This window comes from Dryobates pubescens, chromosome 3, assembly GCF_014839835.1.
Source record: "Dryobates pubescens isolate bDryPub1 chromosome 3, bDryPub1.pri, whole genome shotgun sequence".
Lineage (NCBI taxonomy): Eukaryota > Metazoa > Chordata > Aves > Piciformes > Picidae > Dryobates > Dryobates pubescens.
Window position 1 is genome coordinate 18,175,158 of NC_071614.1, and position 16,464 is coordinate 18,191,621.

Genomic DNA, 16,464 nt, shown 5'->3' on the forward strand with positions numbered 1-16,464 from the left:
CTCCTACATGAGGTGGAACCTCAACCAGGTTCAGTTATAGAAGATGTCTTTTTCAATTGAACTCCCTGCTCAACTGCACAAGTAAACAATGAAACCAGTGGTTGGCTCACACAGCATGAAGGGAACCCTCAGGGCCCTTACCTGGTATCAATTCTTCATGGCAAAGGGAGATGTGAATTGAAACTTTTCTGAGTTTCAACCAGGTGTTTGTTTCCTTTATGGAAGAAATCACTTTTTCTTCCTTTCTATGTAATGGCACAGGGTTCAATATCAAAAGTCTCCTCAGAATCAAAGTATGTCTTGTCTTTGCTTTCAGTTTACTAGTTTTGCAGTTGAGGGTTGATACTGCCCCACTGGATCATAGAATCATAGAATGGACCAGGCCAGAAGATACCTTCAAAGGTCATCCAGTCTGACCTCCCTGCACTCAGCAGGGACATCCCCAACTAGATCAGGTTGCCCAGGGCCTTGTTGCACCTCACCTTGAATATCTCCAGGGAAGGAGCCTCAACCACCTCCCTGGGCCACATGTTCCAGTGTTCCACCACCCTCACAGTGAAGAGCTTCTTCCTGATATCCAATCTAAATCTGCCCTTCTCTAGTTTGAAGCCATTGCCCCTCGTCCTGTCACTGCAGGCTCTTGTAAACAGTCTCCCTCCAGCCTTCCTGTAGCCCCCTTCAGGTACTGGAAGGCTGCAATCAGGTCTCGCTGAAACCTCCTCTTCTCCAGGCTGAACACCCCCAGCTCCCCTGGCCTGTCCTCACAGCAGAGGTGCTCCAATCCCCTGATCATTTTCATGACCCTCCTCTGGACCCTCTCCATCAGGTTCATGTCCTTCCTGTATTGAGGGCTCCAGACCTGCGCACAGTACTCCATGTGAGATCTCACCAGAGCAGAGTAAAGTGGCAGAATCACCTTTCTGGATCTGCTGGCAATGCATCTTTTGATGCAGCCCAGGATGTGATTGGCCTTCTGGGTTGCAAGCTTGCACTGACAGCTGAGATGTAACTTGTGCAACCTGTTGCCCTTCCAGAGAAGGGCAACAAAGCTGGTGAGGGGTTTGGAGCACAAGCCCTGTGAGGAGAGGCTGGGGGAACTGGGGTTGCTTAGCCTGGAGAAGAGGAGGCTCAGAGGAGTCCAGTTAGTTCCTATCTGGTTAATTTCATCAAACGCCTCTGCCATCTCACTGCTGACTTTAGTCTAGCAAACAGATTTGTCCTCTCTTTTACTGTAGTGAAGACAACTTACATGGAGATTTCTTGCCTTTGCCCTGGGTATGACTGGGTGTTTAAATTTCAATACCTGGCTCATCCCTGTATCTGTGTAGCTTTAGGAGGGAAACAGAAGAAAGGTTTTACATTGTGACATTCTCATATGACAGATCTGAAGGTTAGAGGCTCACAGACTTTTGTCTTGCTTGCCCTTTGCTGTATGGAAAGCAAACACAGGGTCAGGGAAGCACCACTCCCACAGAGCCGGAGAGAGTTTACCAGGAAACTTTCTGTTTGCCCAAGTAATTTTTCTTTAATATCCCATGTTGTATAATCAGAACATTTTTTTCTCATCCACTCTAAGAATACTTTTAATGCCAAGCAACAAATCACAAGCTCTGTTCAGCTAATGTGTATTTACCCTAAATGGGTAAATACACCTGAAAGCCTGAATGTAAGAGCAAATCACGACTCCTTGCCTTGGGTTTCCTCCCTAAATCTTTCTTTGCCCCTTACTGCTGTGTGAAAGGCATGAGCACATAGAAGGGAAAACATGCATACTGAAAACAAAACAGGTCAAATTGGTGAGAGTCAGGTAGTTTGAGGCAAGGTTCAATGGATCCCTCCAGCTTTCCAGTTCTTTGTTTGGTGACCTCCTCGTGTTACGACATCTCTCTTGGGTCCGTTTGCTCTGACAGCTTTAGTCAGGCACAAACTGTTCAAGCAAAAGATACAATATACAAAGCAATTATTTAGTGCTTTATAAGATTTTTTGGTTTTGTTTTTGATGCAAAGGTGGCTACAGCTTTGAGACTGTCAAGCTTTGAGGCTAAGAAGCTCACAAGCAGGCAGAATCTTTGCTGACGGGGCAGGCACCAAAGGGGCTGGATTCACTCCCAGCTCCTTGGATTGCATCCCCAGCGGTGCTGAGTTATCATTTTTCACAAGTTCCATAGACACTGATGTCTCTGATGACTCACCCAAAAGCCTGATGAGTCTCAACCAGATCTTGACCTGCCTCTCTGGCTTTTTACTTCTGTTTATGCTTCAGGACTGTATACATTTTGTTGTCAATGTTTTCCAGTCTGAACCATTGTGCTACTAAGAACCCTATCTCAGCAGTACTTCTGAACCATTGTGCTACTAACAACCCTATCTCAGCAGTACTTCCTCTCTGTCTCTTTTTACTTTGCTGTATTTCTACAAACTTTCCCTCTGCTCCTTCCAGCAGTGGGACTGAAGGGTGCACACTTGGCTCATGGATATCTAGAAACTGGCAGCTGAACTACAGCGTCTGGAGGGAGCTCACAGCTGGAACTGTAGGGTGACAGGATTGCTATCCTCACTCCTAGTGTAAAATTCAAATCTAAACCGCTTTGCCAGACCAGGACCATACAAGGTCAGGTCACAGAGGAACACATACAGGCCTTGAAAGTCACCAGAGAAGGACCCTCCACAACCTCTCTGGGCAGCCTGTTCCAGTGCTCTGTGACCCTTACAGTAAAGAAGTTCCCTTTTGTGTTGAGGTGGAACCTCCTGTGCTGCAGCTTACACCCATTGCTCCTTGTCCCATCACAGGGAGCAAGTGAGCAGAGCCTGTCCCCTCCCTGCTGACCCCCAGCCCTCAGCTATTTATAAACATTGATTAAATCCCCTCTCAGTCTTCTCCTCTTCAGACTAGAAAGCCCCAGGTCCTTCAGCCTCCCTCCCTCAGTTTCACCCAGAACAGGGTGTGCAGGGTCACATTGTCCAGGCAGATTTGGAAGCTCTCCAGAGAAAGAGACACCACAGCTTCTCTGGGCAGCCTGTTTCATTGCTCTGTCACCTTCAAAGCGAAGAAGCTTTTCCTCATGGTCAAGTGGAACCTCCTGTGCTCCAGTTTGTTACTTAAACTTCTTGTTCTGTTGCTGGGCACCACTGAAAAGAGTCTGTCCCCTTCCTCTTGACACATGCCCTTTAGAACTCTATTGCCATAGGTAAGATCTCTTCTCAGTCGCCTCTTCTCCAGGCTAAACAGCTTCAGTTCTCTCAGCCTTTCACAGTATCACAGCACACTGGAGGTTGGAAGGGACCTTAAGAGATCATCGAGTGCAACCCCTCTGTCAAAGCAGGATCACTTAGGGTAGTTTGCACAGGAATGCATCCAGGTGGGTTTTGAACGTCTCCAGAGGAGGAGACTCCACAACCTCTCTGGGCTGCCTTGTATAAGAGATGCTCCAGCTGAGGAAAAAGGTGATTTTGTTAAGTAATGATTTTTTTTTTCCCTACTGGATTTTCTCATCCATTTGAGGGGAAAAAAAAAAAGCAATTTGTAGTGAAAGTTCGGCTGCATGTGTTGAGGATTCCAGCAGAGGGCACTCCTCTATTTTTAATGAACAGGACCGGCAGCTCTGCAGCGCTTGGTTTGCACCGTACAATTCTAGGAGCGACACGGTAAGAAGAGGGGGAAAAAAAAATAAAAAGCAGGATCAGATCCACCTCGTTGCAGATCTGTCAGCACTCTGCATCGTCTTGCATCCTCCGCTGCCAGCTGATCTTGCGCAGCAAGGCTTCGGGATGCCAGATGTGTCAGGCTTGTGCGTGTAAAACAAATAATCGCTTCACGCGTCCCCAGATTTCAGCATTGAGCAGGTTGCCCAGGGAGGTGGTAGAAGCCCCATCCTTGGAGGGTTTTAAGGTCAGGATGTGGGGGTTGGTCTCTTCTCCCAGGCAACCAGCACCAGAACAAGAGGACGCAGTCTCAAACTACACCAGGGGAAGTTTAGGCTGGAGGTGAGGAGAAAGTTCTTCACAGAAAGAGTTGTTGGCCATTGCAATGTGCTGCCCAGGGAGGTGGTGGAGTCCCCATCCCTGGAGGTGTTGAAGAGGGGATTAGATGTGGCACTTGAAGCCAGGGTTTAGTAGTCATGAGGTGCTGGGTGACAGGTTGGACTTGATGATCTTTGAGGTCTTTTCCAAACTCATTGATTCTATGTGGCTCTGAGCAACCTGATGTAGTGTGAGGGGTCCCTGCCCATGGCAGGGAACTAGATGATCCTTGAGGTCCCTTCCAACCCTAACAATTCTATGATTTTCTCTGCAATTTTCAACCCCCCTGTGCTGTCCACTGATCTTTTATCTTTGTTCATGTAAGTGCACATTGGTATAAATTGTGGAACTCTTTGAGAGCTGGTGCAGTTTGGGTTGATGTGGTAGCTTTGGTGCCTGTGAGTTGGTATCAGTATAGAATAAACCTGCAGTCTAATTCATAGAGGCTGAAGAACCTGCTGGCTTAGGTGGATGCTGTCCCTAACCAGGAGTCATACTAGAGGGCTTTCAGAGCCTTTTTAAAAGCTTTTTAACTTTTTTTAAGGATGATATTATGGTAGTTAAGGTAATAAACTTGTCTGAAGAAAGCCTAGGTAGTTTGTTCTTTGATGACAAAAGAGAAAGCATAGTTTTTGGGGTATCCACATGAGAAAAAGAAAGCTTTTTGGAGACAAATCTTAGGAAAAAAATGAGAAGTCTTTGTTTTACCTAGGCATGCAAGGCTCAAACACATTTCTTAACAGGCTCTGTGAAGGCTGAAATACCTCTGGAGGATTTATTCAATTTAGTCTCATTATTTAGTTACTGAAATAGTTGGCAAAGGCAGCTTTAGGAGGAAATGAACTCTTTTGGTAATTTGACAAAAATGCACACCAAATGGTTTACATCTTCTGGCACCACGTCAGAAGTGACAGATTCTCACAGCAGTTCTTAAACTTAGCTGGTAAATGCTTTTCTCTTACTTCTTAGGCTGGTGAGAAGGAACAGCCATAAATCAGACTGTCACACTCAGCTCTACACCAAGGAAGAAGCAACTTTAATGACCTGAATCCAGCTGAGAAAACTAGGGAGAGCCAGACTGAACTAACAGAGGCATAAGCATGCACTTTTTGTTTCAATTCTTTCCTCTCAGCTGTGTTTTTCCTCTGGGCACCTTTTCCACCTTTCTTCTGTCACAGTTCTTTTTTTTTTCTCAGATGGTTACAGCTCTGCAAAAGGTGCTTGTAAAAAAACCACCAGGACCTAGGTGGCTTTGGCCTGCTGATCTAATAAGAAGCAAAGAAAATGATGTAGAAGAGCTGGGCAGCTATTAGTTGCAAATGTGCTTTGTGATAAGATGATTTCCTTCACTGTGTATTTTGATCTGATGAGAGTTCTCCAGTTCTTACCTCCTGTGCTTCAACTATTGCATCAGCCACAATCTGTTCTGGGCCAAACTCATCATCCACAATGTAATCAAAGGGAAATCAAGAACATGGAGTCCCCTATGAACCTGTGATGTTGCAGTTTAGGAGGAGAGAGAGTGACTTCCATGTTTTCAGGATTTCAATACTGGGAATGTCCAGGCTAGTTCATCTAATGGGAGCAGTCACTGCACTTTTCTGGGGTGTTTTGGGACTGCTTACATTAATGTGCTTCTTAAACTTCTTTCTTTCACCCACTGCAGAAAACCTCTCAGTGTTTACCTGCCTGCCAATATTTACACTATTGTGTCTCTTGCTTTTCAGCCAGAAAGCTCATGTTCAATAAATTTCTCACTTCCCAGCCCCACCCCAGCCAGGCTTGCTGTCCTTGCTTCCCCCACTATACCCTCCATGCAAGGCTCTTGAATTTGCAGATGACAGTGAAGATCTGTCTCTGAAAGGGAATCATCTAGGCTGCTGGAGTAAGTTTAGAATAGTGTGGCCAGCAGGAGCAGGGAGGTCATTCTACCCCTGTACTCAGCACTGGTTAGGCCATACCTTGAGTCCTGTGTCCAGTTCTGGGCCCCTCAGTTTAAGAAAGATGTTGAGTTGCTGGAACGTGTCCAGAGAAGGGCAACAAAGCTGAGGAGGGGTTTGGAGCACAGCCCTGTGAGGAGAGGCTGAGGGAGCTGGGGTTGCTTAGCCTGGAGAAGAGGAAGCTCAGGGAGACCTTATTACTGTCTACAACTACCTGAAGGGAGGTTGTAGCCAGGTGGGGGTTGGTCTCTTCTCCCAGGCAAGCAGCACCAGAACAAGAGGACACAGTCTCAAGCTGTGCCAGAGAAGGTTTAGGCTGGATGTTAGGAAGAAGTTCTTCATAGAAAGAGAGATTGGCCATTGGAATGTGCTGCCCAGGGAGGTGGTGGAGTTGCCATCACTGGAGGTGCTTAGGAAGAGCCTGGATGGGGTGCTTGGTGCCATGGTTTAGTTGATGAGATGGTGTTGGATGATAGGTTCGACTTGATGACCTCAAAGATCTTTTCCAACCTGGTCTATTCTATTCTATTCTATTCTATTCTATTCTATTCTATTCTATTCTATTCTATTCTATTCTATTCTATCCTAAGGAGCTAATTCAGTTCCACATTTCATCTCCTCTTCTTACATCAGATGTCTGAGATGAATGGATGAGCAGCTAATTTAAATGACTTCTTTGACTTCTTTGAGCTTGCTTGATGGTGTCTCTATATGGTCTGTGGGAATGACTAAAATGTGATGTATTTTCCCTGGGAGAAGCAACACAAAATTGCACCTCTCCTTCAGCTCTTTAGCTAACCTCAAAACCCTTCATAGGGGTGTATTTACAACCCACCCATTCCTGCCCTAGAGCTGAGGGTTATTTTTTGGGTGCAGTGCAGCATTTTGACACAGTCACACACCTGCTCGTGAGGATGCCAGCACTCCATACATAGAATTGTTAGGGTTGGAAGGGACCTCAATGATTATCCAGTTCCAACCTCTCTACCATGGGCAGGGACACCTCATACTACATCAGGTTGCTCAGAGCCACATCCAGCCTGGCCTTAAAAACCTGTGTGGTACCTCTTGGCTAATGGGTGTCTTCTGCACTTAACCTGTTCAGTCTTGTTTCTTATTAAGTGGTGATGTGTTGACTAACTGGCAGTTATGGCTCATTAGGTTATAGGTTAACACTTATGGCCTTGTTATTCCTTGTTAATTCCTGGAGAATAAATCTTATGATGAGCGAGGGAAGGAGCTGGGACTCTTTAGTTCAGAAAAGAGGAGAGACCTCATTGCTCTCCACAAGTACCTGAAAGGATATTGTAGAGAGTCTGGTACTGGTCTCACAGGTAATTAGTGATAGAACTAATAGTTCTATACTGTTTGTGTGGAATAGAGGAGGCTCAGGGGAGACCTCATTGCTCTCTATGACTACCTGAAAGGAGGTTGTATCCAGATGGGGGTTGGTCTCTTCTCCCAGGCAATCAGCACCAGCACAAGAGGACACAGTCTCAAGTTGCACCAGGGGAAGTTTAGGCTGGAGGTGAGGAGAAAGTTCTTCACAGAAAGAGTGATTGGCCATTGGAATGTGCCGCCCAGGGAGGTGGTGGAGTCACCATCACTGGAGGTGTTCAAAAAAGGCTTAGATGTGGGACTTAGAGCCATGGTCTAGTTGTCAGGAGGTATTAAGTATTGGGTAACAGGTTGGACTTGATGATCTCTGAGGTCTTTTCCAACCTGGTTGATTCTGTGATTCTGTGAACAAGAGGGATTGGCCTCAAGCTGTAACTGGGTAGGTTTACACTGGACATTAGGGAGAAGTGTTTCACAGAAAGAGTGGCCAGGCATTGGAATAGACTGGCCAGGGAGGTGGTTGAGTCACCAACCCTGGATGTGTTTAAAAGCCATTTGGACGTGGTGCTTGGGGATGTGGTTTAGGGGGTAAACCTTGCAGGGCAGGGCTCTCGGTTGGATCTGGTGATCCTGAGGGTCTTTACCAACCTGAATGTTTCTGTGATTCTTAAATGCAGCAAAAACGGTAACCTGTGTATTGTGCAGGATGAGAATCCTCCTGCCACCCACTAATTCCAAGGCAGGTCCGTTGCTGCAGCTCATAAAGTGCCCAAAGACAGCTTGAGCTGGAGGGAGAAGCACTGTGCAGAAGATGAGATCAGGCTCAGAGGCTGAGCTGCTTGGGGCGATGTGTTATTAAATGCTATCTCCTGATACGCTCCTTTGGTAGGAGCTGATTAATGACATCCTACTTTATTGTTCCTTATCTTTTATCTCCACCTTCTTGCACAGATGTAGCTGGCAGTACACTGCACTAACCAAAGACCTGTGGTACTCATTAGTGGCTGCTCCTCACAAGTGCCATCAGGCATGCAGTTGCTACTCATAAGCTTGCTAACGATGCTGGTTAAGGCAGTGCTGTGTTGCTGTTCAAGCAACCTAGACAACATGGTCTTGTCACTCTCAAGCTAACTTATCTTTTGCTTAGCATTTTCTTTGACACAATCCTCTGATAAGATAAGAGATACATCCCTGACAGACTGCAAGGTATTCCCCCAGCGCTCAAGTCTTAGTGGTTACACTATAGAGAGGTTTCATCTAACGAGGGCTCCTTTTAGACCTGTTTTGTTAAGAGTCTTGCAGCTGCAGATCTGTGGTAGTTTTAGGCTGTGCCTTTAACATTTTTTTTCACAGATCTTGAACAGAAAGGAGTAAAATGTAAATAAATCACAATTGGGTGTAAAAAAAGGAAAATGATGATAGTTCTAACCAATCCCATTGGAAGAGATAAAAGACTTTAATTAGCCACACCTTGAGTCCTGTGTCCAGTTCTGGGCCCCTCAGTTTAGGAAAGATGTTGGTATGCTTGAATGTGTCCAGAGAAGGACAACAAAGCTGGGGAGGGGTTTGGAGCACAAGCCTTATGGGGAGAGGCTGAGGAAGCTGGGCTTGCTTAGCCTGGAGAAGAGGAGGCTCAGGGCAGACCTTCTTGCTCTCTACAACTACCTGAAGACAGTTGTAGCCAGGTGGGGGTTGGTCTCTTCTCCCAGGCAAGCAGCACCAGAACAAGAGGACACAGTCTCAAGCTGCACCAGGGGAGGTTTAGACTGGATGTTAGGAAGGAGTTCTTCACAGCAAGAGAGATTGGCCATTGGAATGTGCTGCCCAGGGAGGTGGTGGAGTCACCATCACTGGAGGTGTTTAGGAAGGGACTTTATGGGGTGCTTGGTGCCATGGTTTAGTTGATTAGATGGTGTTGGATGATAGGTTGGACTTGAAGATCTCAAAGGTCTTTTGCAACCTGGTTTATTCTGTTCTAAACCAATCTTCTCTCTCTTCTTTGCTGTGGGAGAAATACTAACTTGCTTCTGCTTGACCTTGGCTGCATTGTTTTGGCTTTGTCTAGCATCACTCTGCTCCTTTCTCTTGTCCCTTTTTTACAGGGAGGTAAGGGGGAGGCAGGGAGGGCAAAGCTATTGGCTTCACCTGGTTTTTGGCCAGGGAGCTTCTTGTGCTGTTTATTAGTTATGAATATCTATAAATATTGTATATTTTGTACCTATTCATTGCATTCCATTGTAGATTGTAGTTTTGCTTGTAAATACAGCTTTCATTTGCTTCCATCTGAGCTGGTCTGGCAAATACAATGTTGGAGGAGTGGGGAATTTTCAACCCACCACAAGATCTTAAGGCATATTTAAACTAGAAACAAATTCTTGTTAAGCCATTCCTCATGCCTCAGGAAGGTTTCTTTCTTTATGTGAATGTGGGTGGCTAATGCTAGCACCAGGGACAGGTGGGACAGGTACAGGATACAGGCAAGTCAAACACATCTGATGGCTTAAGGTCCTGTTTTGTAGCTTTGATGGAGTGGAGGAGAGGAGTGATTGCTCCTAAGAGAAAGCTAACCAGAGAAATAGTTCCTTGCTGGGTTAACATGCTAATTTATCTCAGCATCTTATTGCAGCCTTCTAGAACTTAAAGGGGGCCTATAAGAAATAAAGGGACAATCTTTGTGGCAGGGCCTGTTATGACAGGAGAAGGGGCAATAGTTTTAAACTAAAAGAGGTGAGGCCATTGGAATGTGCTGCCCAGGGAGGTGGTGGAGTCCCTGTCCCTGGTGGTGGTCAAAAAAGGATTGGATGTGGGACTTAGAGCCATGGTCTAGTTGTCAGGAGGTATTAGGTATTGGGTAACAGGTTGGACTTGATGATCTCTGAGGTCTTTTCCAACCTGGTTGATTCTGTGATTCTGTGATTCTGTGAACAAGTACAAAATATTAACTGTTTTAATGAAAATTAGCTCTGTGGTGAGGATGTTGCTTGAAAATTGGAGATCCTTCTTGCAGCTCTTTTGTTCAGATGGGCACACCATTTGTTTCTTTCACACCCCCCCACCCCCCCTTTCACAGAGAACAGACATTGAAGTATGCACAGTGCTTTTTTCTTGAATTTTGGGAGAGCTGTGTTGTGCAGCCAGGAGAGAAGCTGAGTGAGAGGCAATCCACAGGTTCAGGAGGGATGTTTCAAACGCACCACACAGTAAAACACTTCTTCCCATCCTCACCATTGAAATGTTGTAGCACTTTAAAGTGTCAAATCAGTCAAGGCTCTAGGCACACATTTGGAAGTGCACTGCATGGTTTTGCTTTGCAGGTTTCAAGAATATATCTTCAGATTCTGAAAGCTTACAGGATGAGAGAGGTGCAAAATGCATCTCTCTTACAGCTTCCAGGAGGCTGCATACGTCCTAGGAATATCCATGAGCTTCATAAGTAATCACAGTATCACAGGATCCCAGTATCACTAAGGTTGGAAGAGACCTCGAGGATCATCGAGTCCAACCTGTCTCCACAGACCTCATGACTAGACCTTGGCACCAAGTGCCATGTCCAACCCCCTCTTGAACACATCCAGGGATGGTGACTCCACCACCTCCCTGGGCAGCACATTCCAATGGCCGATCTCTCTTTCTATGAACAACTTCTTCTTAACATCTGATCTAAACCTCCCCTGGCACAGCTTGAGGCTGTGTCCTCTTGTTCTGGTGCTGGTTGCCTGGGAGAAGAGACCAACCCCTTCCTGGCTACAACCACCTTTCAGGTAGTTGTAGAGGGCAATGAGGTCACCCCTGAGCCTCCTCCAGGCTAAATAACCCCAGCTCCCTCAGCCTCTCCTCATAGGGGTTGTGCTCAAGGCCTTTCCCCAGCCTTGTTGCCCTTCTCTGGACACGTTCAAGTGTCTCAATGTCCTTCTTAAACTGAGGGGCCCAGAACTGGACACAGGACTCAAGGTGTGGCCTAACCAATGCAGAGTACAGGGGCACAATGACCTCCCTGCTCCTGCTGGCCACACTATTCCTAATGCAGGCCAGGATGCCATTGGCCCTCTTGGCCACCTGGGCACACTGCTGGCTCATGTTTAGGTGGCTGTCAATCAGCACCCCTAGGTCCCTCTCTGTTTGGGAGCTCTCCAGCCACTCCAACCCCAGCCTGTAGCTCTGCATGGGGTTGTTGTGGCCAAAGTGCAGCACCCGGCACTTGGACTTGTTAAATGCCATCCCATGCAATGATGCTACGTTTTAAAAATGACACTGAAGGTTCTGGCTCATCACTAAAGGAGTACCATCACTATTGAATTGAAAATCTGGGCAAAGAGCAAATTTAGTTTTTCTGCCACATAGTTTTTCTACCTCCTATTAAAGGACATTGGGTTTTGTAATGGAGAGAAACAGGATGTTGCCTCTCTCCTCTCCCCTCTCTCCCATCCTGTTCTGGACCCCTCAGTTGAGGAAAAATGTTGAGATGCTGGAAGGTGTCCAGAGAAGGGCAACAAAGCCGGGGAGGGGTTTGGAGCACAGCCCTGTGAGGAGAGGCTGAGGGAGCTGGGGCTGCTTAGACTGGAGAAGAAGAGACTCAAGGGAGACCTTATTGCTCTCTACAACTACCTGAAGGGAGATTGCAGCCAGGTAGAGGTTGGTCTCTTCTCCCAGGTAACCAGCACCAGAACAAGAGGACACAGTCTCAAGCTGTGCCAGGGGAGGTTTAGGCTGGATGTTAGGAAGAAATTCTTCCTAGAAAGAGTAATTGGCCATTGGAATGTGCTGCCCAGGGAGGTGGTGGAGTCACCATCACTGGAGGTGTTTAGGAAGAGCCTGGATGGGGCACTTAGTGCCACGGTTCCATTGATTAGATGGTGTTGGGTGATAAGTTGGACTTGATGATCTCAAAGGTCTTTTCCAACCTGGTTAATTCTGTATTCTATTCTGTATTCTCTGGGTACAGTCCATCTGTGCAGACACTTGATCACATTGCCAGAGACCTCTATCTCTGCCCCTGTGCAGGAGCACTGCAGGTTTATGCTCAGCTGGGTGTGTGTGTCATAGCTTCTTACCTTCTTTGGAATTACATCTCCCTGGTTTGCAAATATCTGTTGTGGTTTAGTCAAACACACTGCCAAAGCCAAAACAGCACCCACACATCTGAGTTACTCACAGAAGAAAGTTTGATTTGGCAAGATCAGCTCATGATGAATCCATGCTTGAATTTTATGCTCTACTGGCTACTGGCTACTCTGTTATCTTCCTGGATATCTAAATTAGGCTTATGGGTCTTTAGTACCCTGAGTCCTCACGGGTGAGATGTATGACGACTGATTTCCACCTCATTGCACTCTTTCTTCCCTCTTGCAAGTGACTGAGAAATTAGTTCTTGGGGTATCACCCTGGAGGCATTCAACATCAGACTTGATGTGTCCCTGGGTATTCTGACCAAAAGTTGGAGGGGCCCCTGCTGAGTGCAGGGGGGTTGGACAAGATGGGCTTTGAGGCTCCCTTCCAACCCAATGCAATCTGTGAATCTGTATGGGTTATGATGGAGGGGAATAGATTTCTAGGTCTATTATTCATATTAAATAGGTTGTTTGTAGGAGTAGGGGTAATGACTTTACTCATTTCCTTAATGATAATAACACTGGACTAGCTGTTGAATTATTGTTATTCTTACACACATTTAAGAGGGCAGCAAGTCATGCTTCACCACTCACACCTGTGTCCTGGCATTGCTTAATTTACTAGCAGAGAGGTACTCAGGGAAAATTAATGGAGTTGAATGAGGAAAAAACCCCAACAAGAACCAAACAACAGCTCAAACAATAAGCACTGAGAACTGTGAACCCAGGCTTTTAACAATGCTCATCTTTCATGCTGCCAAAATGAATGACCCAGAAATGTGTGTTGAAATTGTCACTGAAATGAATGAGTCAGAAATGTGTGATGAAATTATTCTGTGCCAAAGACTTTGGGACTTGAAATCTTAATTATGACAGCAGCTTCCTTAATAAAAGAGGTCTGGCATGTGAAACTATTGTAAGGTGAGACTAAAATAATATTTCATGCTACTGTTGACTGCACAGAAGAATGGCTGCTTCCCAGAGATCACAGAAATGGATGTTGCATCTTATATATGCGAAGAGCCATTTCTGTCTGAGAGGAAAGGCTGATGAAAAGTTGTTTGCCTGGCTTCTGGTTTTGCCTAGGAAATCAGTTTCTCACATGCACTTTTGCTGCTTATGATGTTAAAGAATAGAATAGAATAGAATAGAATAGAATAGAACAGAACAGAACAGAACAGAATAGAATTAACCAGGTTAGAAAAGACCTTCGAGATCATCAAGTCCAACCTATCATCCAACACCATCTAATCAACTAAACCATGGCACCAAGCACCCCATCCAGTCTCTTCTTAAGCACCTCCAGTGATGGTGACTCTACCACCTCCCTGGGCAGCATATTCCAATGGGCAATCACCCTCTCTGTGAAGAACTTCTTCCTAACATCCAGCCTAAACCTCCTCTGGCACAGCTTGAGACTGTGTCCTCTTGTTCTGGTGCTGCTTGCCTGCCTGGGAGAAGAGACCAACTCTACCTGGCTACAACTGTCTTCAGGAATTTGTAGAGAGCAATAAGGTCTCCTCTGAGCCTCCTCCAGGCTAAGCAACCCCAGCTCCCTCAGCCTCTCCTCACAGGGCTGTGCTTCAAACCCCTCCCCAGCTTTGTTGCCCTTCTCTGGACACCTTCCAGCATCTCAACATCTTTCCTAAACGGAGAGCCCCAGAACTGGACACAGGACTCAAGGTGTGGCCTAACCAGTGCTGAGTACAGGGGAATGACCTCCCTGCTCCTGCTGGCCACACTATTCCTGATCCATGCCATGTTGCCATTGGCCTTCTGGGCCACCTGGGCACACTGCTGGCTCATGTTCAGTCTACTATCAACCAGTCCCCCCAGGTCCCTTTCTGCCTGGCCGCTCTGCAGCCACTCTGACCCCAGCCTGTAGCACTGCCTGGGGTTGTTGTGGCCAATGTGTAGAACCCAGCACTCAGATGTGTTCAATCTCATGCCACTGGACTCTGCTCATCTGTCCAGTCTGACAAGGTCCCTCTGCAGAGCTCTCCTACCCTCTAATAGATCAACTCCTGCACACAGCTTGCTGTCATCTGCAAATTTACTGATGATGGACTCAATCTCTTTACCCAGGATCAAGTTTCCTTGAAGACCTAAGGCTTAAAGTCACAAAGTTGAATGGAATTTAGAGAACTGTTCTTCATGCCAATAAGAAAGACAGTTACAATGAAATGGTCAGTGAAGAGTAAGTAATTTAATAATTGATACAGCAAAAGCAGATCTTAAAAAAATTAGCTTGGGAAGACACCTCTGCTTGTTATTAAAAGCAAAGTTTCCAAGTGCAGGGACCTTCCCCCTGAACTGTCCATTATTGGGGATTAAAGCCTTTTCTCAAACAGTTCCTTGTCATTGTAAGGCAGGTTTGGTTACCTGAAACATGTGGAGTCACAGGCATTTGAACAGTGCTTCTTAGACAACATTTTGGGAAAGGAGAGACATGAGAAGCTAATCATTAAATATAACTGGTACCCAAATGCTAAATTTCACTTAAGAGCTCCACTATTTTCTAGACCATTATATAAATAGAGTATGTTCATCCTCCTACAGCTTTTTCATGTTTGAGTCAAGGAAATGCAGTTGCTCCTTATGCAGCTGTGGGAGAAGTCACTAAGGAAATGGAAGTCCAAGAAGGAAACTATTGTATTTCAGTTTTGCATTGGCAGGAATCAGGATAGTGAACTTGACAAAGCATCAAGGAGACTTTGCCAATACAGTCAGAATAAATCTCTTCAGACTTTCAAGTCTTGACTGAAAATGAAACACAAAAATAACCATAAGTAGGAAATGCACAGCATCAATGTTTCTTTTCTCTGTAGTTTTTTCCCCCCTCTTTGTTTCCTCCAACTTACTCTATAGAATTGTAGAATCAATGAGGATGGAAAAGGCCTCAAAGATCATCAAATCCAACCTGTCACCCAAGACCTCATGACTACTAAACCATGGCACCAAGTGCCACATCCAATCCCCTCTTGAACACCTCCGGGGATGGTGACTCCACCACCTCCCTGGGCAGCACATTCCAATGGCTAACAACTCTCTCTGTATAAATACATATAATATATACATATATACATATCTGACCTCACTTGAATTCAATCTATCTTCTCTCACTAGGAGTATTGGTGAAATTTCCATATGGAAACCTCCAATCTGGAGATTTTAATCTGTGATGAAGGTATCTAGGCCACATGATGTCTTGATCCATGAAGTGGATGTGTCTGTGTCCTAGTGTGCACCAACCACTCTCCAACATTTGCCCACCCTTATCACAGAATCACAGAACTGTCAGGGTTGGGAGGGACCTCAAAGATCATCCAGTTCCACCCCCCCTGCCATGGGCAGGGACACCTCACACTGTTTCAGGTGGCTCAGAGCCACATCCAGCCTGGCTGCAAAAACCAGGGATGGGGCTTCCACCATCTCCCTGGGTAACCTGTTCCAGTCTCTCACCACCCTCATGGGGAAGAACTTCTTCCTAACATCCAATCTGAATCTACCCATTTCTAGTTTTGCTCCATTTCCCCTAGTCCTATCAATACCTGACATCCTAAAAAGTCCCTCCCCAGCTTTCTTGTAGCCCCCTTCAGATACTGGAAGGCCACAATAAGGTCTCCTGGGAGCCTTCTCTTCTCCAGACTGAATAACCCCAACTCTCTCAGATGTAAACTCTCTCATAGATTCCTTTAGTTTCTCTCCACAAGTTGTTCCAGCTGGGTGAAGGTGAAGTCTGGTTCTGCAGTAGTATTTTTGGCCCTCTGTTTGAACAAACATTTGTATAAATTAACTCTTTTTTTGTTTGTTTGTTTTGGTTTTGTGGTTCTTGTTTGTTTGTTTGTGTTGGTTTTGTTTTGTTTTGTTTCTTAAAGCATCCACTTTACCGGTCACAATGATAATGCTTAAAACTTACTGCATAATCCTCTCTCACAAGCATCAGGGCAGTCAGCACAGGGGTTTCCTGCTTTGTAGGGTTTCTCAATTGAGCTTAGCAGATTCCCCCTGAAACATCAACATTACCAACATAAGTCATAAAGTCACCATAACATTGC

At 45.8% G+C, this 16,464-nt stretch overlaps 1 protein-coding gene across 1 annotated transcript in view; it reads right to left on the reverse strand.

Moving 5' to 3' along the window:
* LOC104304481 (serotriflin) overlaps positions 1-16,464 on the reverse strand; it is a 45,501-nt gene that overhangs the window by 14,612 nt on the left and 14,425 nt on the right. The window contains exon 7 of the mRNA XM_009905224.2: positions 16,326-16,414. Within this exon, the coding sequence (XP_009903526.2) occupies positions 16,326-16,414 (89 nt within the window). The remainder of the gene's footprint in view (positions 1-16,325; positions 16,415-16,464) is intronic.